The 22,858-nt window shown below is 52.3% G+C and overlaps 2 protein-coding genes and 1 pseudogene across 2 annotated transcripts; all 3 read left to right on the top strand.

Annotated features, from left to right (window-relative positions):
- The first annotated feature begins 1,687 nt into the window (after positions 1-1,687).
- On the top strand, positions 1,688-3,670 carry LOC116982205 (tubulin alpha chain-like). Its single transcript, XM_033035502.1, has 4 exons — positions 1,688-1,930; positions 2,074-2,222; positions 2,500-3,180; positions 3,374-3,670. The coding sequence occupies exons 1-4, from the start codon at positions 1,810-1,812 to the stop codon at positions 3,668-3,670; spliced, it is 1,248 nt and encodes a 415-aa protein (XP_032891393.1). The 5' UTR covers positions 1,688-1,809.
- Positions 3,671-10,155: 6,485 nt separating this feature from the next.
- On the top strand, positions 10,156-11,819 carry LOC116982301 (annotated as a pseudogene).
- A 6,885-nt stretch (positions 11,820-18,704) lies between these two features.
- LOC116982204 (tubulin alpha chain-like) lies at positions 18,705-22,561 on the top strand. Its single transcript, XM_033035501.1, has 4 exons — positions 18,705-18,947; positions 19,053-19,201; positions 20,656-21,336; positions 22,265-22,561. Exons 1-4 carry the CDS (start codon positions 18,827-18,829, stop codon positions 22,559-22,561), a joined length of 1,248 nt encoding a protein of 415 aa, XP_032891392.1. The 5' UTR covers positions 18,705-18,826.
- The last annotated feature ends 297 nt before the right edge of the window (positions 22,562-22,858 follow it).

The raw sequence follows: 22,858 nt of genomic DNA, 5'->3' as shown, positions 1-22,858 counted from the left end.
TAAGCTCCGCCTATTACTACACCATTCATTTTATCACAAGCCGACATGTGCTGTTAGTTGGTGATGCAGCACGGTAGAATTGATATGCTGCTGAGTGTTGTATGTGTTACTCAGTAAATACTGTTGTACCAGTCCCTGAGTACGTGTGACTTACTCAACAGGAGCTGGGCTGGAGAACAGCAGGGGGATGAGGGAACACAGTAGGGTTGAGGAAGAGGGAGTGACCAGGCTTGGGGTGCAGGCAGGGAAGTGAGGGAGTGACGTGGAGAGTGAAGGAACAGGAGGAGGGAGGAGTGAGGGGAGGAACTGGTGGAAGGGAGTGAGGGCATGGAGGACTAGAGAGGAGTGAGGAATTGAGGTAACAGTGAAAGTGAGGGGGGATCGAGGAGAGAGTTATGCCCCTGTCCCACTTAGGAAACCTGTACGGAAACCTCTGGAGACTTTGGCGCCCCACCCAAGGTTTCCGTGCGGTTCCCGGAGGTTGCAGATGGTTGCCGGAGGTTGCAGGTAGTGGAAGCAGGTAACATAGAAACATAGAAAATAGGTGCAGGAGTAGGCCATTCGGCCCTTCGAGCCTGCACCGCCATTCAATATGATCTTGGCTGATCATCCAACTCAGTATCCTGTACCTGCCTTCTCTCCATACCCCCTGATACCTTTAGCCACAAGGGCCACATCTAACTCCCTCTTAAATATAGCCAATGAACTGGCCTCAACTACATTCTGCGGCAGAGAATTCCTGAGATTCACCGCTCTCTGTGTGAATTTTTTTTTTCTCATTTCGGTCATAAAAGATTTCCCCCTTATTCTTAAACTGTGACCCCTTGTTCTGGACTTCCCCAACATCGGGAACAATCTTCCTGCATCTAGCCTGTCCGAACCCCTTAAGAATTGTGTAAGTTTCTATAAGATCCCCCCTCAATCTTCTAAATTCTAGCGAGTACAAGCCGAGTCTATCCAGTCTTTCTTCAAATGAAAGTCCTGACATCCCAGAAATCAGTCTGATGAACCTTACTGAGGGCAAGAATGTCTTTCTATAAGTTCTATAAGTTTCTCTAAGATCCCGCTCAATCTTCTAAATTCTAGTAGGGAGACCGCACGGAAACGTTGGGTGGGGCGCAAAGTCTCCAGAGGTTTCCATTCGGGTTTCCTAAGTGGGACAGGGGGTTGACGCGACTATTGAAACGCCCAATGATCCTCGGTTGTGACGCCAAGATGCCGACGGTTCTTTGCGCCGTTCGAAGAACAGGTCGCCTCTGTTGCGTCACTCGCGCTGAGAACCAATCGGCGTTCTCTTTGCCTTTGTCTCCGCGTTCCACGGGTCGCTGGCGGCCAATCACAGCGCTGCCCGGGTGTATGAACCTTCTATTGGGGCGGGGTATAAAAGGGACGCGTTCGGCGAATGCGACACATTGTCTGGAGCTGAGAGACTGGAAGGGACATCATGGTGGGTGATCCCGGGGCTGGGCGGCGGGGCGCCGTGTGAAACCGGTGATGGGGAGAGCCGGGATAACTCCAGAGAACCGGGAACGAAGGGTGCAGAGTGATCCCGCGGTGACCACGCTGCGTAAACGCGTTGATCCGGTCGCACATTGTGGTGGGGCGTGGGGGAAATGTTAGCACTCGGACCGATATCCGTGGGAATAACGCAATCATCTCTTCCCCCTTTCCTCCACCGACCCATCCCATCTTTCTCTCTCTCTCCAGCGTGAGTGTATCTCCATCCACATCGGCCAGGCCGGAGTTCAGGTCGGCAATGCTTGCTGGGAGCTCTATTGCCTGGAGCACGGGATCCAGCCGGATGGACAGATGCCCAGCGACAAGACCATCGGGGGCGGCGACGACTCCTTCAACACCTTCTTCAGCGAGACGGGGGCGGGCAAGCACGTCCCCCGGGCCGTGTTCATTGATCTGGAGCCCACGGTGATCGGTAAGGTGAAACGGGAGAATCCTGACATGTTGAGCCTTGTCTGAAACCTTCCCCGCGGCGTTTGACGAGGGGCGTGTGATTCTTAATAAACCCGTTTCTTAATGAGCTGGTTCATTCGCCGTTTTCTGTTTGCTCCCCTGTAGATGAAGTGCGGACCGGCACATACCGGCAACTCTTCCACCCCGAACAGCTCATCGCCGGCAAGGAGGACGCGGCCAACAACTACGCCCGGGGCCACTGCTCCATCGGCAAGGAGATCGTCGACCTGGTCCTGGATAGCATCCGGAAGCTGGTAGGTTGTGGAACCGAATCCAACCGTGAACCAGCGCCCGTTATTCAACGATCTGGCGCTCCTGGTTCGCCCGCGACAATTCCGCACTTCGTGAATGACCTATCCCTCAGAATACTCTCTAGCAACTGTCCAATTCCAGATGTTACACACAAATTACTGTTCTTAGGGTGGGACCACAGACGTTAGACACCTCTCCAGAGGGTCAGTTTACTCCTGCAACACTCACACTCACCCCACCTTTCTCCTTCTCAATGCTCTCCGCTTTATCTGCCCACAGGCCGACCAGTGCACCGGACTGCAGGGGTTCCTCATCTTCCACAGTTTTGGGGGCGGCACCGGCTCGGGCTTCACCTCCCTCCTCATGGAGAGACTCTCCGTCGACTACGGCAAGAAATCCAAGCTGGAGTTTTCCGTCTACCCGGCGCCGCAGATCTCCACCGCCGTGGTCGAGCCCTACAACGCGGTGCTGGTCACCCACTGCACCCTGGAGCACTCCGACTGCTCCTTCATGCTGGACAACGAGGCTATTTACGACATCTGCCGGCGGAACCTGGACATCGAGCGCCCCACCTACACCAACCTCAACCGCCTGCTGGGGCAGGTAGTGCCGTCCATCACCGCCTCTCTGCGCTTCGACGGCGCCCTCAACGTGCACCTGCTCGAGCTCCAGACCAACCTGGTCCCCTACCCGCGCATTCACTTCCCGCTGGTGACCTACGCGCCCCTGATCTCGGCCGAGAAGGCTTACCACGAGCAACTGTCCGTGTCGGAGATCACCAACGCCTGTTTCGAGCCGGCCAACCAGATGCTCAAGTGCGACCCCCGCCAGGGCAAATACATGGCGTGCTGCATGATGTACCGCGGGGACGTGGTGCCCAAGGACGTCAACGCCTCCATCGCCACCATCAAGACCAAGCGCTCCATACAGTTCGTGGACTGGTGCCCGACGGGGTTCAAGGTAGGTGTAGATTGTAGACCAAACTACGTAACATAAGCTTGATCCAACCCGCGGTTCCACACTGTATTGTGATATCTACCACATCAAGAACAGACGAGAACCTTCCTGAACGGTGGCCCAGGTTTCTTAACATTTAGCTCGCAATGGATACCATTGAAAGTTTCTATGAGTCTCTTCTTTCTCTCCCCCGCAGGTGGGCATCAACTACCAGCCCCCGACGGTGGTGCCGGGGGGCGACCTGGCCAAGGTGCAACGAGCCGTCTGCATGCTGAGCAACACCACCGCCATATCCATGGCCTGGACCCGCATGAACCTCAAGTTCGACAAGATGTACGCCAAGCGGGCCTTTGTCCACTGGTACGTGGGAGATGGTCTGGAGGAAGGAGAGTTCCAGGACGCGCGGGAAGACATGGCGTCGCTGGAGAAGGACTACGAGGAAGTGGGCATCGATTCGGCGGATCTGGACAGGAAGGCGGAAGAGGAAGAGTGAATGTTGTTGTATATCTGGAAAGATTAGTTATTTTTAATACTGGTGTAGATCTAATTTATGAAATTAAATATATTTAAGACATAGTTTGCTATTGCGTCCTTCGCAAAGGCCCAATTGCATAATGTCTATAGTTTCATACCGTGGAAGCAGACCCATCGGCCCAACTTGTCCTTGCCCACCATGCCGCCTCATCTCTGATCATCCAATTTGCCCACGTTTGGCGAATATCATTCCATCCAATTCATCGACACGAAACTGCATACATATCCTATAAATGTTACTGTACCTGCCTCTACTAGATCACCTGGAACCTCGTTCCATGTACCCACCACCGCCTAAGAGATATATGTACAATACAACAATACAATTTATTTGTCACTTGAACCTCATAGAGGCTCAAATGAAATGTTGTTTCTGCAGTCATACACACAAGAAAACAAGACCGAAGACACAACACAATTTACACAGACATCCATCACAGCGCATCTCCTCCTCGCTGTAATGGAAGGCAAAAAAACGTATCTCTCCCCTGCACTCCCCATTCCCCATTACCCATTCCCCTCCCGATGTCAGAGTCAAAGCCCCCGGCGGGCGATGGCAATTGTCCCGCAACCATTAACGCCGCGCCGGGCGATGCAATGCCGCGCTCCGGGTCTTGTTGTTGGAGCCCCCGGCGAGCGCCAGCAAAGTCCCGCAGCCGTTGAAGCCGCGCCGGGCGATGTCAGGCCCCGCTCCAGGTACTCCTCGACCCCGCGACTCGGGCGGGAGAAGTCGCCGTTGCGGAAGCCCCGAAAAGCGGTCTCCCAGCAGGGACCCGCGGGCTCCCGATATTACTGTCCACCGGACCTGCGGTTGGAGCCTCCGAAACTCCGAGGGTCGGGTCGCAGCAGCGCGCCACCACCGCTCCACCCGCTCCGAACTCGGCCAGCTCCGTGATGGTGAATAGGTCCGCAGCTCCGTGACTGGAGCCCCAGGTCGTTCCTGCTGGAGGCCGCTCCACGTTGCAGCCCCAACGACAACGGAGACACGACAGGGAAAAGGTCGGGTTCTCCGTGCAGGGGAAAGATTTTAAAAATTTTTCCCCCACCCCCCCCCCCCCACCCCCACCCCCACCCCCACACACATACCCAATCCAAAAAAAATAAAAACTACATTAAAACGGGACAAAAAATAACAAAAAGACAGACGGACTGCAGAGACCGCTGCGACGTGAGTCGCGCCGCCCACCGGAATATGTCCCCTCAGATTCCTATAACTCTTTCCCCTCTCATCTAGATCCTATGCCCTCTAGTTTTTGATTCATCTTTGGTGCTGAAGGTTTCTGTGCATGAACTCTATCTATGCCGCTCATGGGTTCATATACCTCCACAGGAACATTACTCAGCTGTCTTTACTCCAAACTTGTTAAATCTCAATCCTACGAGTCCTGGCATCGTAAATCATCGCCTCTCACAAATCGTCACTGATGTATCTCGGGATGGGTATGATTGTAAAGATGGGGATTGGTCATTGGGGGAAGCAATCTGTTTCTTTAAAGAGCACGGGGGTCCAAGGACCACAACGTTCCAGTCATTGAAACTCCTTGTGCTGATGGAGCGGGCTGACCGGGCGCCGACAATGGGAGATACTCCAGTGTTCATAGACCACAGAACATACCACAGTACAGCTCAGGAACGGATCCAGCGGCCCACAGGATTTGCGCCGAACATGCTACCAAGTTAGACTTATCTCATCTGCCAGTACATGATCCATATCCCTCTATTCACGGCACTTCGACGCGTCTATTGAAAAGCCTTTCCAATAGACGGGTCGAAGAAACTACGCCGCACATCTTCGTTAAAATGTCCTCCTTTTATTTCATAGCTACCCCTCTGGGGTTACACATTTCCACCATGGGAAACCTGCTGTGTCTCTCTACCCTATCTCTTATTATGCCCCTGTCCCACTTAGGAAACCTGAACGGAAACCTCTGGAGACTTTACGCCCCACCCAAGGGTTCCGTGCGGTTCCAGGAGGTTGCAGGTAGTGGAAGCAGGTGGTTGACGGAGGTTGCAGGTAGTGGAAGCAGGTAGGGAGACTGACAAAAACCTCCGGGAACCGCACGGAAACCTTGGGTGGGGCACAAAGTCTCCAGAGGTTTCATTCAGATTTCCTAAGTGGGACAGCGGCATAAATCTCATAATGTTTATACCTCCATCAAGTCTCTCTTCAACCTCGGCGTTCCACAATAAACTATCAAATCACGTTACCACAGCCCCCTTTACTTTCTCGGGTTTTACGTGCGCCTCTTGTTTTACTTCGCGGATTCCAGCTCTGATTCCAGAATTCCCAGTCCGGACCCAACCCGGCCTATAGGTTCCGACAGTCGATCTCCCATTTCAGTCTGCCGAAACCTACCTGATCTCCCGGTTGCTCAGCACTTTAACACCCCCTCACATTCCCAATCTGACCTTTCTGTCCTGGCCCTCCTCCACTGTCAGAGTGAGGCCCAACGCAAATTGGAGGAACAGCACCTCATACTTTGCTTCGGTAGTTCACGCCCCATGCGCTATGAACATTGACTTCTCTAACTTCAAATAGACCTTGCTTTCCCTCTCTCTCGCTCCCCTCCCCCTTCAAGTTCAAGTTCAAGTGAGTTTATTGTCATGTGTCACTGATAGGACAATGAAATTCTTGCTTTGCTTCAGCACACAGAACATAGTAGGCATTTACTACAAAACAGATCAGTGTGTCCATATGCCATTATATAAATATATACACACATGAATAAATAAACTGATCAAGTGCAAATAACAGATAATGGGTCCTTCCCTGTTCTCCCATATTTCTTACCGTCTCTTGCCCAAAGTAGGGGAATCGAGGACCAGAGGACATAAATACAAGGTGAAGGGGAAATATTTAAAAGCAATCTGAAGGCGAACGTTTTCACACAAAGGCTGGTGGGTGTACGGTACAAGCTGCCCGAGGAGCTAATTGATGCTGGTATTGTTCCAACGTTCAAGAAACAGTTACACAGCTACATGGATAGGACAGGTTTGGAGTGATATGGACCAAGTGCACTCAGGTGGGACTGGGGTAACTGGGACATATTGGACGGTGAGTGCAAGTTGGGCCGAAGGGCCTGTTTCCACACTGTATCACTCTATGACTCTAGCTTACTCCGCCATTTAATCGTGGGTGATCTTACTTCCCCTAACAGCCCCATTCCCATGCCTTCACGCGATAGCCTCTGCAACCCATTTGTTTCAGTCAGGTTCTCGCCTCTTCCTTCTGCACTCCAGCGAGTGCAGGCACAGTGGCGTCAAACGTTTATCATACGTGAACCTAAATCGGTGCTGTGGTCATAATCATCCTCCATACCCTTTCCAACGCCAGCACATCAGTCCTTAGATATGGGGTCCCAAATTGGTCACAATACCCCAAATGCGCTCACCAGTGCCTTTTCAACCCTCAATATTACATACGTTTTTTTAAAAAATATTCTTGTCCTCCCCAAATAAATGCGTGTATTGCAATTTCCTGCCTTACTATCAATTCAACTTGCAAATTACATTTTTCTGAATCCTGTATCAGCATTCCCGTTACAGCTGGTGCTTTACAGCGCCAGAGACACGGGATCGATTCTGACTACTGGTGCTTATCTGCACGGAGTTTGTATGTTCTCCCCGTCACCGCGGCGGTTTTCCCAGCGTGCTCCGGTTTCCACACACACTCCAAAGTCTTACAGCTTCGCAGGTTAATTTGGCGTCTGTAAATTGTCCCTAGTGTGTAGGATAACTCTGAAAAACAATATACACTTGAAGGAAACCGATGAGTCTGAATTTGGGTCTCGACCGCAAACGTCACCTATTCCTTTTCTCCAGAGATGCTTCCTGACCGCTGCTATTCCAGCATTTTGTGTCTATCTTCGACGGTACACCAGCATCGGTAGTTCATTCCTACACAAAAGGAAATACAAGTACGTTTTAGGAAGTTGAGATTGGACAGGGACCCGATGGAATTTACAAAAAGGAACAAAGCACTTAGGTAGGGAATCGAGAAGGTCAAATGTCCTTGGCCACTGGGAATATGAAAAATCCCTTGGGTTTCAACTATATATAGATTATACGAGGGGAGGCGGGGAGAGGGGAGGACCATTCATGCGCAAGGAAGGGAAGTTATGGATTGGATGAGGAGGAAATGGCCATGGGACATTTCTTGTCTTCCCCAAATAATTGCTTGCATTGCATTTTACTGCCTTACTATCAATTCGAATTGCAAAATATATTTTTGGGAATCCTGTATCGGCATTCCCGAGTCCCTTTGCACCTCAGATTTCACAATTCTCTCCTCATTTAGAAAATAATCTTCGATTGATTCCTAATATGAAAATGCCGGTCTCCGCATTTTGCTGCGCCATATTCCATCTGCCATGTCTTTGCCGACTTTCCAAACATGCCCAAATCCCTCGGCAGAGCCGCTGCTTTCTCTACACTATCTGCCCCTCCACCGACCTTCGCAGCATCACCAGACTTCGCACCAAGCATTCAATTCCCTCATCCAAATCATTGATATACAACGTGAAGAGCAGCGGCCCTAGACCCTGGCAGCCAATGAGTGAAGATTTACGCGGATGCTGCCAGGGCTAGGGGGTTTGAACTTATGGGAGAGGTTGAGTAGGCTGGGTCGCTATTCCTTAGCGCACGAGGATGAGCCGTGATCGTATAGAGCTGTTAAAAATAATGAGAGGAACTGGTCGGGTAGATGCACAGAATCTCTTGCCCATAGTAGGGGCATCGAGGACCAATAGATTCAAAGTGAAGCGGTAAAGATTTAATAGGAATTTGAGCGGTAACCTTTTCAAACAAAGGGTGGTGGTTGCATGGAACAAGCTGCCAGAGTGGGTAGCTGCGGCTGGGACTATCCGAACGTATAAGGAACAGTTAAACAGGTACATTGATGTGACACGTTTGGATGGATATGGTCCAAAGGCAGGCAGGTGGGACCAGTGTAGCTGGGACATGCTGGCCGATGTGGGAAGTTGAGCAGAAGGGCCTGTTTCTACACTCTATGTCTCTATAAAGCCATCAATGTGATATGCTTGTGATTCATCCTAACGAAATTGGAGATTGCTGGGTCTCTGATGGATTGCGCGTCATCATATTTGTAGAGTACATCTTTCAATCAATCAAGATGTTCAATGGCAACTTTATTAATCAACGATTTATCAATTGGAATCTAATTGCATGCCGTTGTCACAATCAAGGGCCACTCCCACCCCTAACCCATCCCTCCCTTAAGCCCCGGTCATTCACTCTTCTCTCCACTTCTGTTGGACAGCGTGTACCAAAGCATGAAAGAACGTACCACTGGTTTCAGGGACAGCTTGTTCCCAGCTGACCTCTCGTGTGCTACCTTCCTGTGGTCCTCATGCTTGGAATTAAGAATGCTCTTTTTATTCTCTAGATGTGACACTACACTCTGCACGTTGCTCATTTGTTTCGTGTTGCGCTACCAGATATATGAGGAGTGATGTGATCTGCCTGTATAGTACGCCTAACATTTTTTTTCGCAGCACACGTGATGGTAATCAATCAATAACCATTGATCTCAGACAATGCGATGATAGACCGGGGATCCCGGATTATGAAGTGATTAATGGAGCGAAATTGATGGTTATCTCTTGTATGCGTGTGATTAACATCACATTCGCTGTGATCTGCAGCAACGTTTCCACTGGTAAAGTGGCTAAATTAACACGACCAGTTGATTGCATGGGGTTAGGAAGTCAAATAGTTGGCGCTAGGTATCATTTGGAGGCATGTGGTCAGATACTTTAATTTCCAGCTGTAATTGATAGATTGGAATCTGGGAGGTGAAGGCAGACAATAGATTGCGTCACTGAAGGTCCATTGTTCTACGTCACACACTGTGGATTATTCATCAACGAGCGCCTTGGAACCTTCTATGTTTGTTTCCTGTGGCAACCAAGGTCATTGTTCTCATTGCCCAATCGGCGCGCGTTTGGCCAACGCCACCGTTCTATCCCCGGGGGCCGTATAAATACCGGAGCGGCGCCGCATTGCGTCACAGTCTCGAGAACCACGCGAGCGGAGCAACATGGTCAGCGCGCGGGAGAATGTCCGCGGGACGCGCGTGTTCCCCCCGGGCGAGGGATCCACGGGGGAGGGAAGCGATTGTCTACAGACACCGGACACGGGAAGGGGAGAGCGCACCCGGGGAATGGGAACGTAGTGGGTAACTGGGAACTGAGAGCGGGAATGAGACGGCGACGGGGGGAGGGAGGGCGCAGGGTAATATTGGGCAGGGAAATGATGAATGCAATTTCGAGGAATTTGAGGGTTACATTCGGCGAAGGCAGCGTGGAGAGTCTGTGAATTACAATGTTGGGTGGAACTGAGAAGGTGGTCATATTGGGCGGGGGACGGTGAGCGATCAGGGCCAAACTGGCGATGAATAAGTCCAAGTGGTGATCAATAGGAATTATGGAAATCACGCGGCCCGCAGCAGTAAATCAGAAATTGCCAACGCTCACCTCTCGCCCTAACATCTCACCGCCTGTTTCCCCTCGCCAACAGCGCGAGTGTCTTTCAATCCACATCGGCCAGGCTGGCGTCCAGGTTGGCAACGCTTGCTGGGAGTTGTATTGCCTGGAGCACGGGATCCAACCGGATGGACAGATGCCTAGCGACTCGACCATCGGAGGCGGCGACGATTCGTTTAACACCTTCTTCAGCGAGACCGGTGCGGGCAAGCACGTACCAAGGGCCGTGTTCATCGACCTGGAGCCCACGGTGATCGGTAAGTTGGGAGGTGCAGAGAATGTTGGCCGTTCCCTTAAGTCCTTCCCTTCCGGGGAGGGGGCAGTGTGTGGCAATGGTTAATTCTCTCTCTACCGCCCTACAGATGAGGTGCGGACCGGCATCTACCGCCAGCTCTTCCACCCCGAGCAGCTCATCACCGGCATGGAGGACGCGGCCAATAACTACGCCCGGGGCCACTGCTCCATCGGCAAGGAGATCGTGGACCTGGTCCTGGATCGAATCCGGAAGCTGGTAGGTTGCTCAGCGACTGCAAATTACCGACTGCCGCTCCACGTGCTTACAGCGCCAATGTATCCTATTTCCTTCGCTCCATAGATGCTGCTGCACCCGCTGAGTTTCTCCAGCATTTTGTGTACCTTCGATCTTCCAGCATCTGCAGTTCCTTCTTGAACACAATGTATCCGGTTGCACCGGCGCATTCGCGAGTGCTGCGGCCACGATGTTCCCAAATACTCATTGTCACCGCTCTATTTATCACTGAGATACTCACCGAACCATCTCGCTCTGCGCCGGCTGTAGAGAGCACCATGACCCTCTCGTGTCGCTCCTTCCCTTTAAACGTTGGCACAGAATTGAGCTTTTGTCCTTTCTCCACCCTCAGGCCGATCTCTGCACCGGACTGCAGGGGTTCCTCATCTTCCACAGTTTCGGGAGCGGCACCGGCTCGGGCTTCACCTCCCTCCTCATGGAGAGACTGTCCGTCGACTACGGCAAGAAATCCAAGCTGGAGTTTTCCGTCTACCCGGCGCCGCAGATCTCCACCGCAGTGGTCGAGCCCTACAACGCGGTGCTGGTCACCCACTGCACCCTGGAACACTCCGACTGAGCCTTCATGATGGACAACGAGGCCATTTACGACGTGTGTCGGCGGAACCTGGACATCGAGCGCCCCACCTACACCAACCTCAATGATGGCACAGTTAGTGTCGTCTATCACCGCCTCGTTGCGCTCCGACGGCGCTCTCAACGTGGACCTGACTGAGTTCCAAACCAACCTGGTTCCCTACCCGCGCACCCACTTCCCGCTCATCACCTACGCACCCATTATTTCTGCAGAGAAGGCTTACCACGAGGAACTGTCCGTCTCCCAATTGACCAACGCCTGCTTCGAGCCGGCCAACCAGTTGGTGAAGTGCGACCCTCGCCAGGGGAAGTACATGGCGTGCTGTATGCTGTACCGCGGGGACGTGGTGCCCAAGGACGTCAACGCCTCCATCGCCACCATCAAGACAAAGCGCTCCATCCAGTTCGTGGACTGGTGCCCGACCAGGTTCAAGGTGAGCGTGACCAACGCTTGCGTTTCCATGTACCCACATGCAGTCTAATTCATCTGCTGGAATAACAACATACATGCAACGACTCAGAATACATCCTTGGCACCATTTGTACTCTGCAAATAAATCAAATCAGCACCCGAAGGACACACACACACACCCCTTCTTCAAAGGTGTGAATATTTTGCAAAGGGTGCAGGAGGGTGTCATCCGGACAGTCCTTGGCCTTGCGGCCTTGTGTTTATGGGAGACGTTAGATAGGCTGGGGCTTTTTTTATTTGGGTCGTAGAAATCTGAGGGGCAGGACATATCCTGGTGTGCAAGATCACGGGGGACATGGATAATATGTGCTCTCATCTTAACATCGCAAAACTGGATGTCCTCTACGTGAGGCGAGAGATGAGATATTTAAGAAGGACCTCCCGACCAATTAATCTATTCAGAGGGTAGTCCGCATCTGGAACGAGTTGTCAGGTAAAGCTAGAAACCCTTACGTTTGCCACATTTAAAGCATAGATAGAAATACCCAAAACATAGGATGCACAGGAAGGGTTTAGAAGGATAAAGGGCAGTCGCATGCAAATGAGACGAGCTCAATATGCCAGCTGTGGGGCATGGACAAGGTGGTTGTAATAGCACGCTTCCCAGCTGCACAGCATCATACCTTCATGGCTCTAACACACATGTATCGGAGCTTGCAATCAGGAGAATAATTACATCCAGAGATTTGTTTAACGGAATCGCTAAGCTATTAATCAATGATAATTTGTGCAATTTAAGGGCGCAGTACTAAACCGATAATGCAAGCATATTGATGGCAGCGCTGACTTAGCAGCTGCGGCTCGCCTGCAGTCCGTCTGTTTTTTTTCTGTTTTTTCTGCTCTTTTGTCCTGCTTTTAGTTAAACTTTGGTTTATTAGGTTGTGTATGTGTGTGGGTGTGGGGGAGAAACATGTTTTTGGTCTCTTCCTTCTGGGTGGGGATGCGACTTTTCTTGTCGTATCCCCCGCCTCCGTCGAGGCCTAATAGCGGAGCTGGCGGCCGCGGAGCTGGGGCAGCGGCCACCCGGCCTCGGAGCCGGGGCAGCGGCAGCGGCAGCGGCGACCTGGCCTCGGAGCTGGGGCAGCGGCAGCGGCGACCTGGCCTCGGAGATGGGGCAGCGGCAGCGGCGACCTGGCCTCGGAGATGGGGCAGCGGCAGCGGCGACCTGGCCTCGGAGATGGGGCAGCGGCAGCGGCGACCTGGCCTCGGAGATGGGGCAGCGGCAGCGGCGACCTGGCCTCGGAGATGGGGCAGCGGCAGCGGCGACCCGGCCTCGGAGATGGGGCACCGGCAGCGGCGACCTGGCCTCGGAGATGGGGCAGCGGCAGCGGCCACCCGGCCTCGGAGCCGGGGCAGCGGCGACCTGGCGTCGGAGATGGGGCAGTGTTCCGGCGGCAGCGGCCACCCGACTGGACCGCGGGCCCAGTGTCGGGAGCTCGCAGGTCACAGGTTGCGGACCTGTTCTCCGGAGCTCCCGCAACATGAACTTCCATCCAATCTGGCAGCTCCAGATAATGTGTCGCATCCGCCCAACGCGTCGTTTATACCTCGCCCGATAGAACGTTCTATGCAGCCGGAACGCGCTGTGATTGGCTGCCAGCGAACCCGCCCGATAGAACGCGCTGTGATTGGCTGCCAGCGAACCCGCCCGATAGAACGCGCTGTGATTGGCTGCCAGCGAACCCGCCCGATAGAACGCGCTGTGATTGGCTGCCAGCGAACCCGCCCGATAGAACGCGCTGTGATTGGCTGCCAGCGAACCTGCCCGATAGAACGCGCTGTGATTGGCTGCCAGCGAACCTGCCCGATAGAACGCGCTGTGATTGGCTGCCAGCGAACCTGCCCGATAGAACGCGCTGTGATTGGCTGCCAGCGAACCAACCGTTGGCGTGGAACGCGGGGACAAAGGGAAATCGAACGCCGATTGGTTCTCAGCGCGTGTGACGCAACACAGGCATCGCGTTGTTTTATTGATGAGCTCACATCCCGGGTCGGAGCTTTGAACATAAGAGTCAGGAAGTCATGTGGTAGCTTAATAGCATTTATGTTTGGCAGCATTCCTGGATATTGTCTGTAATTCAGCTGACCCCACTACGGGAAGGATGTGGGGGCTTTAGATAGGAAGCACAGGAGACTCACCGCAATGATGCTTCATTGGAGAGTATTAACAAAAAGGAGAATTTGGACAAAGTTGTAGCGTTTATTCTGGTCCAAGTCAAGTCAAGTCAAGTCAATTTTATTTGTCACATACACATACGAGATGTGCAGTGAAATGAAAGTGGCAATGCTCGCGGACTTTTGTGTAAAAGACAAACAACCAAACAAATTATAAACACAATCATAACACACATATTCTTTTACATAATAAATAATGGAAGGAAAAACGTTCAGTAGAGTTAGTCCCTGGTGAGATAGGCGTTTACAGTACGAATGGCCTCTGGGAAGAAACTCCTTCTCAACCTCTCCGTTCTCACCGCATGGCAACGGAGGCGTTTGCCTGACCGTAGCAGCTGGATCAGTCCGTTACAGGGGTGGAAGGGGTCTCCCATGATTTTATTTGCTCTGGAGTTGCACCTCCTGTTGTATAGTTCCTGCAGGGGGGCGAGTGAAGTTCCCATAGTGCGTTCGGCCGAACGCACTACTCTCTGCAGAGCCTTCTTGTCCTTGGCAGAGCAATTCCCAAACCAGATGGTAATATTTCCGGACAAGATGCTTTCTACCGCCGCTGCGTAGAAGCACTGGAGGATCCTCGGAGACACTCTGAATTTCCTCAATTGCCTGAGGTGGTAAAGGCGCTGCCTCGCCTTACTCACGAGTGCTGAGGCGTGTGATGCCCATGTCATATCCTCGGAGATGTGGACTCCCAGATATTTAAAACAGTTCACCCTATCCACAGGATCCCCATTTATCCTCAATGGAGTGTACGTCCTCGGATGATGTGCCCTCCTAAAGTCCATGATCAGCTCTTTCGTTTTTTTGATGTTCAAGAGGAGGCTGTTATCCTGGCACCAGAGTGCTAGATCAGCCACCTCCTCCCGGTATGCCTTCTCGTCGTTGTCTGAAATCAGGCCCACCACCACATTGTCATCAGCAAACTTAATTGTTGAGTTGGAGCTGAACCTAGCCACACAGTCATGTGTGTACAGGGAGTACAATAGGGGGCTGAGTACGCAACCCTGGGGCGATCCTGTGCTCAGGGTGAGGGACTTCGATTTATTCCCTCCCATCTTGACAACCTGGGGCCTGGCGGTGAGAAAGTCCAGGACCCAGGCACACAGGGAGGTGTTGAGGCCCGATTCCATTACCTTCCCGGCCAGTCTGGTGGGGACTATCGTGTTGAAGGCTGAACTGTAGTCTATGAACAGCATCCTCACGTAGACCCCCTTCTGGCTGTCCAGATGGGAGAGAGCGGTGTGCAAGACCTGGGAGACCGCATCGTCCTTGGATCTGTTCGGACGGTATGCGAACTGCAACGGGTCCATGTTCCGAGGGAGGAAGGCGCAGATGTGATTCTTCACCAGCCTCTCAAAGCATTTCATGACTACCGAGGTAAGGGCCACCGGACGGTAGTCATTCAGACAGGCTGGGGAGGCATTTTTTGGTACCGGTACAATGATGGATTTTTTGAAGCAGGCAGGGACCACGGACTTGTCCAGGGAGAGGTTGAATAATGTAGTGAGCACTGGAGCTAGCTGCGTAGCACAGGACTTGAGTACTCGCCCCGAGATGCCATTGGGGCCTGCAGGTTTTCTCGTGTTTACCTGTGTCAGAGCCCTCCTCACGTCGTGCTCGGACAGCGAGAATGTGTGCACATTCCTCCCTTCAGCTTCGGTAGCCAGCCCGCTGGCGGTATTGTCGATAGTCGGCAGGAGTGGTGTTGCCCTTCTCGAAACGAGCGTAAAAGGAGTTCAGGTCATCAGCTAGGGAGGTGCCGGCACTTGCGGATGAGGGAGGGGTGCTCCGGTAGTTGGTTACAATCCGTAACCCCTGCCACAGGCTTCTGGTGTCCTGCTGCTCCATCTGTAACTCCATCTTGTTCTGTACCTTCTCTTTGCGTCCTTCACCACCCTTCGCAGTTGGTAGGACTCTGCCTTGTAGACGTCCATGTTTCCTGATGCCAGGCCCGAGTTGTAGGCAGCGGTGCGAGCATTCAGGGCCACACGAACAGACCTGTCTACCCAGGGTTTTTGGTTCGGAAAGCTGCTTACCCTTACCGTGGGGACGATGTTGTCGGTTACTGTTGCGATGAAGTCCGTGACTGCATCCGCGAACTCACTGACGTCACGGGAACTTGCTTCGAACATATTCCAGTCGACATCACTCGGTGCATCTTGCAGCATGGCCTCTGACTGGTCGGACCACCGCTTTACGTCTCTCGTCTCTACCGCTTCCCGAACTATCCTCTGTTTATACTCCGGCAACAGGAAAATGGCAGCGTGGTCAGATTTTCCTAGGGGAGGGAGTGAAACGGCATTGTAGCCTTTCCTGAACGGTGTGTAGCAGTGGTCCAAAGTTCTCTCCCCCCTGGTGGCACACGTGATGTGTTGGTAGAAGTTCGGCATGACCTTCTTGAGATTTGATTTATTAAAATCTCCAGCCACCACCATAGCCGCAACCGGGTACTTGTTTTGATGTCGACATAGCACATTGTGTAGGGCCGAAAGTGCCACGTCGGTGGCCGCCTGCGGTGGAATGTAGACGGTTGTGACGATCACTGAGCCGAACTCCCGGGGAAGGTAGAATGGGCGGCATGAGATCGTCAGGTGCTCCAGGTCCGGCGAGCAGGAACGGGAAAGCATCTTGATATTTCCAGGGTTGCACCAGTTGTTATTGGTCATGAAGCAGAGTCCTCCACCCTTGGATTTCCCAGATGCTTCTGTTCTGTCAGCACGGTGGACAGTGAAGGACTCGGTTGGGCAGATTACCTGATCCGGAATCAGTGAGGTCAGCCATGTTTCAGTCAGGCAGAGGATGTTGCAGTCCCTTATGTCCCGCTGGAATCTGATCCTCGCCCTGAGGTCATCCAGCTTGTTTTCCAGGGACTGGACATTCGCCAGAAGAGCTCCCTTTGTTGTTGCAGCAGCTTCTGCTGATCTCTGCTGGCCATGCTGGATCAGTAAGTACAGAGTTTAAAAAGTCTCCGTTTGCCCTGGAGTTTAGATTTAAGAGGGTTTCCCTGTCATACGTTGTTAGTACTAGGGAGTTAGAACTTAGAAATAAGTTAAAAAGGAACATAAAAGTTAAAAACACACACAATTTTCGCGGAGCTGCCACAACGGCGACTGGACAGGGCAGCGCCATTTTTTTTTGGTTTGGCCTCTGTTTATACTCCGGCAACAGAGGCCACAGGAGGCTTTGGGGAATATCTGCAAAGTGTGTATTTTTAAAGATATAGATAGTGCACGCAGTCAGAACATGAATGAATGAATGAAGGAACAAAGGTATCAATCAATCAATCAATCAATCAATCAATCAATCACATGGGGAAACTCAGCGGGTGCAGCAGCATCTATGGAGCGAAGGAAATAGGCGACGTTTCGGGCCGAAACCCTTCTTCAGACTGATGGGGGGTGGGGAAAGAAAGAAGGAAAAAGGGAGGAGGAGGAGGAGCCCGAGGGCGGGCGGATGGGAGGGTGGGAGGAGACAGCTAGAGGGTGAAGGAAGGGGAGGAGACAGCACGGGTTACCCAACCTCCCATCCTCCCATCCGCCCGCCCTCGGGCTCCTCCTCCTCCTCCCTTTTTCCTTCTTTCTTTCCCCACCCCCCATCAGTCTGAAGAAGGGTTTCGGCCCGAAACGTCGCCTATTTCCTTCGCTCCATAGATGCTGCTGCACCCGCTGAGTTTCCCCAGCAATTTTGTGTACCTTCGATATTCCAGCATCTGCAGTTCCCTTTTGAACAATCAATCACATGGACTGCGCTCTGCCAGGCTGAACCACAGCGCATCAAGCGTTGAACATGTTATTATTCCAACCCTCTAGTACTGATCAAGCCTTTCTGTTGTGCAAGAGGAAGGGATTATCAGTTTGTCGTGATTTGTTTTTGGATGGTTGTTTTATCTCCTTTGAACAACTACAATAAATAAAATCTACCTAATTCACATATTTTTTAGATATTTACAAATCAGACATTTTTTGAATATGTTGCCAAGAGTTGAGACTTTCGACAACAGGGATTTGATTTCGGGTTTAATTCATTACTGAATTAATGAGAGAAGAAGGGTCAGGACCCTAAACGTCACCCATTCCTTCTCTCCAGAGATGCTGCCTGTCCCGCTGAGCTACTCCAGCTTTTTGCGTTTATCTTAATGTAATACTCTCTTTTTGGTGGGCTGATGTTGCGAAGCTTGATCGTTGAGAGGGTCCGTGTTGACGCGACTATTGAAACGTCTAGTGATCCTCGGTTGTGACGCCGAGATGCCGACGGTTCTTTGCGCCGTTCGAAGAACAGGTCACCTCTGTTGCGTCACTCACGCTGAGAACCAATCGGCGTTCTCCGTGCTTTGTCTCCGCGCTCCACGGGTCGCTGGCGGCCAATCACAGCGCGGCCCGGGTGTATGAACGTTCTATTGGGGCGGGGTATAAAAGGGACGCGTTCGGCGAATGCGACACATTGTCTGGAGCTGAGAGACTGGAAGGGACATCATGGTGGGTGATCCCGGGGCTGGGCGGCGGGGCGTCGTGTGAAACCGGTGATGGGGAGAGCCGGGATAACTCCAGAGAACCGGGAACGAAGGCCCATGGGTGGAGAGTGATTCCGCGGTGACCACGCTGCGTAAACGCGTCGATTCGGTCGCACACTGTGGTGTGGCGTGGGGGAAATGTTAGCACTCGGAACCAATATCCGTGGAAATAACACAATCATCTCTTCCCCCTTTCCTCCACCGACCCATCCCATCTTTCTCTCTCTCTCCAGCGTGAGTGTATCTCCATCCACATCGGCCAGGCCGGAGTTCAGGTCGGCAACGCTTGCTGGGAGCTCTATTGCCTGGAGCACGGGATCCAGCCGGATGGACAGATGCCCAGCGACAAGACCATCGGGGGCGGCGACGACTCCTTCAACACCTTCTTCAGCGAGACGGGGGCGGGCAAGCACGTCCCCCGGGCCGTGTTCCTTGATCTGGAGCCCACGGTGATCGGTAGGTTGGGAGGTGCAGAGAATGTTGGCCGTTCTCTTAAGTCCTTCCCTTCCGGGGAGGGAGAAGTATGTGGCAATGGTTAATTCTCTCTATACCGCCCTACAGATGAGGTGCGGACCGGCACATACCGGCAGCTCTTCCACCCCGAGCAGCTCATCACCGGCAAGGAGGACGCAGCCAACAACTACGCCCGGGGCCACTGCTCCATCGGCAAGGAGATCGTCGACCTGGTCCTGGATCGCATCCGGAAGCTGGTAGGTTGTGGAACCGAATCCAACCGTGAACCAGCGCCCGGTGTTTAACAATCTGGTGATCCTGGTTCGCCCGTGGCCCGCAGTTCATGAATGGTTCAGCGTTCACGATGCAGCTCAGCGATCGTCACCCGACTGGATCCCCGTTCACGTATCCTCCCCGCGCCCACAGAGTCATATAGCGATAGAGTTGTGCAGCGTGGAAACAGGCCATCGACCCACACCGATACATCTACTCTGGTCCCACCTGTCCGCGTTTGATCCATATCCCTCCAAACCTATCATATCCATGTACATGCCAGTTTAAATGTTTCTTAAACATAGTCATAGTACCTGCATCAACTACAGGTACAGAGAAGGTTCACCCGACTGATTTCTGGGATGTCAGGACTTTTATATGAAGAAAGAGTGAATAGTCTCGGCTTGTACTCTCTAGAATTTAGAAGATTGAGGGGGGATCTTATAGCAACTTATAAAACTCAGATCCTTTTGCTATGAATCGTTGGCTGATCTATCTTCCTCTCTTAAACCCATCTACCTGCTTTCTCCCCATAACCTTGACACGTGACACAAAGCAAAAGGATTTGAGTATAGGAGCAGGGAGGTTCTACTGCAGTTGTACAGGGTCTTGGTGAGACCACACCTGGAGTATTGCGTACAGTTTTGGTCTTCTAATCTGAGGAAAGACATTCTTGCCATAGTGGGAGTACAGAGAAGGTTCACCAGACTGATTCCTGGGATGTCAGGACTTTCATATGAAGAAAGACTGGATAGACTCGGTTTGTACTCGCTAGAATTTAGAAGACTGAGGGGGGATCTTATAGAAACTTACAACATTCTTAAGGGGTTGGACAGGCTAGATGTAGGAAGGTTGTTTCCGATGTTGGGGAAGTCCAGAACAAGAGGTCACAATTTAAGGATAAGGGGGAAATCTTTTAGGACCGAGATGAGGAAAACATTTTTCACACAGAGTGGTGAATCTCTGGAATTCTCTGCCACAGAAGGTAGTTGAGGCCAGTTCGTTGGCTATATTTAAGAGGGCGTTAGATGTGGCCCTTGGGGCTAAAGAGATCAGGGGGTATGGAGAGAAGGCAGGTACATGATACTGAGTTGGATGATCAGCCATGATCATATTGAATGGCGGTACAGGCTCGAAGGGCCGAATGGCCTACTCCTGCACCTATTTTCTATGTAAACCTCGTTCAGATTCTTGACACACGACCAACCAGCTACACAACCGTGCTGACTATCCCTAATCCGCCTATGTCCATCTACATTCATTCATAACCTGTCCCTCAGATACTCCCTTGCATCTTTCCGACCACAAATGTTTAACTAAAACCACTGATGTTAGGCTCCATCCACCTCTCCAGAGGGTCAGTTTACCCCCTGTAACACCCACACTCACCCCCACACCTTTCCCCATTCTCAATGCTCTCCGCTTTATCTGCCCACAGGCCGACCAGTGCACCGGACTGCAGGGGTTCCTCATCTTCCACAGTTTCGGGGGCGGCACCGGCTCGGGTTTCACCTCCCTCCTCATGGAGAGACTGTCCGTCGACTACGGCAAGAAATCAAAGCTGGAGTTTTCCGTCTACCCGGCGCCGCAGATCTCCACCGCCGTGGTCGAGCCCTACAACGCGGTGCTGGTCACCCACTGCACCCTGGAGCACTCCGACTGCTCCTTCATGCTGGACAACGAGGCCATTTACGACATCTGCCGGCGGAACCTGGACATCGAGCGCCCCACCTACACCAACCTCAACCGCCTGCTGGGGCAGGTAGTGTCGTCCATCACCGCCTCTCTGCGCTTCGACGGCGCCCTCAACGTGGACCTGCTCGAGTTCCAGACCAACCTGGTCCCCTACCCGCGCATCCACTTCCCGCTGGTCACCTACGCGCCCCTGATCTCGGCTGAGAAGGCTTACCACGAGCAACTGTCCGTGTCGGAGATCACCAATGCCTGCTTCGAGCCGGCCAACCAGATGCTCAAATGCGACCCCCGCCAGGGCAAATACATGGCGTGCTGCATGTTGTACCGCGGGGACGTGGTGCCCAAGGACGTCAACGCCTCCATCGCCACCATCAAGGCGAAGCGCTCCATCCAGTTCGTGGACTGGTGCCCGACCGGGTTCAAGGTAGGAGGAGGTTGTGCAGGAATCCACGCGGCAGAAGCTTGACCCAAACACTGGTCTCGCACTGGGCTGTGAAATCTACCACAGCCAGACCAGCCGCTCCACGATTGCATAAACCAGGAGACGTTCTTTCCAAACCGAGGGCCTGGGTTCTAAACATCCAGGGAACCATTGAAGGTTTCTAGGCGACTCCTGTCCAATGGGTCACGCCAGGATCTTGATCACTAGCAGGGGTTTCCCTCGTTAAAAGGCACAAATCTTCATTTTTTAGATCACAATCAGTAACATTCGGCCGATCGGGTCCATGCTGACCCTCCCACACTGATCTGTTTTGTAGTAAATGCCTATTATGTTCTGTGTGCTGAAGCAAAGCAAGAATATCATTGTCCGATCAGGGACACATGACAATAAACTCACTTGAACTTAAACTTGAACCAGCAATTCCATTCTGTCCTGTCACTAATGTCTCGCTAGAATTTAGAAGATTGAGGGGGGATTTTATAGAAACTTACAAAATTCTTAAGAGGTTGGACAGGCTAGATGCAGGAAGATTGTTCCCGATGTTGGGGAGGTCCAGAATAAGGGGTCACCGTTTAAGGCTAAAACATTTTTCACACAGAGAGTGGTGAATCTGTGGAATTCTCTGCCACAGAATGTAGTTGAGGCCAAATCTTTGGCTATATTTAAGAGGGAGTTAGATGTGGCCCTTGTGGCTAAAGGGATCAGAGGGTATGGAGAGAAGGTAGCTACAGGATACTGAGTTGGATGATCAGCCATGATCATGTTGAATGGCATTTCAGGCTCGAAGGGCCGAATGGCCTACTCCTGCACCTATTTTCTATGTTTCTCTGTTTCCACCTCCGTCCCGTTAATATGGATCCTTCCAATGTGTCTGCAACCGAACTAAACGCTGTTTCTCTTTCTCCCGCAGGTGGGCATCAACTACCAGCCCCCGACGGTGGTGCCGGGGGGCGACCTGGCCAAGGTGCAACGAGCCGTCTGCATGCTGAGCAACACCACCGCCATATCCATGGCCTGGACCCGCATGAACCTCAAGTTCGACAAGATGTACGCCAAGCGGGCCTTTGTCCACTGGTACGTGGGAGAGGGGCTGGAGGAAGGAGAGTTCCAGGACGCGCGGGAGGACATGGCGTCGCTGGAGAAGGACTACGAAGAAGTGGGCATCGATTCGGCGGATCTGGACAAGAAGGCGGAAGAGGAAGAGTGAATATCCAGAAAGACTCGTTTATTTTTATTACTAATGATGTAAATATAATTTATGAAATTTAATAAATGTAATAAATCTATTTTAAATTCAATTCGTCTTCCCTCCTACTTAACGCTATAATTTCGCTTGAGACTTTGGGCTCTTGCTTCAGCGTGCGAGCAGGCCATTCGCCCCACTGAATTGGCGCTGAGCAGTATACTGTTCCCGGTACATTGGCACTGTCCTACACACTAGGGACACTATATATATATTACTTCCGAGTCACGTGAGTGACGACGTGTAGAAGGCCCGTTCAGC

The sequence above is a fragment of the Amblyraja radiata genome, chromosome 16 (genome assembly GCF_010909765.2).
Source record: "Amblyraja radiata isolate CabotCenter1 chromosome 16, sAmbRad1.1.pri, whole genome shotgun sequence".
Classification (NCBI taxonomy): Eukaryota; Metazoa; Chordata; class Chondrichthyes; order Rajiformes; family Rajidae; genus Amblyraja; species Amblyraja radiata.
This window is presented reverse-complemented; position numbering and strand designations above follow the sequence as displayed.

Bases quoted from the DNA above. Each gene is read 5' to 3' on its own strand.
- LOC116982205 (XM_033035502.1), top strand. From the start codon at position 1,810: ATGCCCAGCGACAAGACCATCGGGGGCGGCGACGACTCCTTCAACACC. The intron at 1,931-2,073 runs GTAAGGTGAAAC...GCTCCCCTGTAG, and splicing joins TCTGGAGCCCACGGTGATCG to ATGAAGTGCGGACCGGCACA. The intron at 2,223-2,499 runs GTAGGTTGTGGA...ATCTGCCCACAG, and splicing joins TGGATAGCATCCGGAAGCTG to GCCGACCAGTGCACCGGACT.
- LOC116982204 (XM_033035501.1), top strand. From the start codon at position 18,827: ATGCCCAGCGACAAGACCATCGGGGGCGGCGACGACTCCTTCAACACC. The intron at 18,948-19,052 runs GTAGGTTGGGAG...ACCGCCCTACAG, and splicing joins TCTGGAGCCCACGGTGATCG to ATGAGGTGCGGACCGGCACA. The intron at 19,202-20,655 runs GTAGGTTGTGGA...ATCTGCCCACAG, and splicing joins TGGATCGCATCCGGAAGCTG to GCCGACCAGTGCACCGGACT.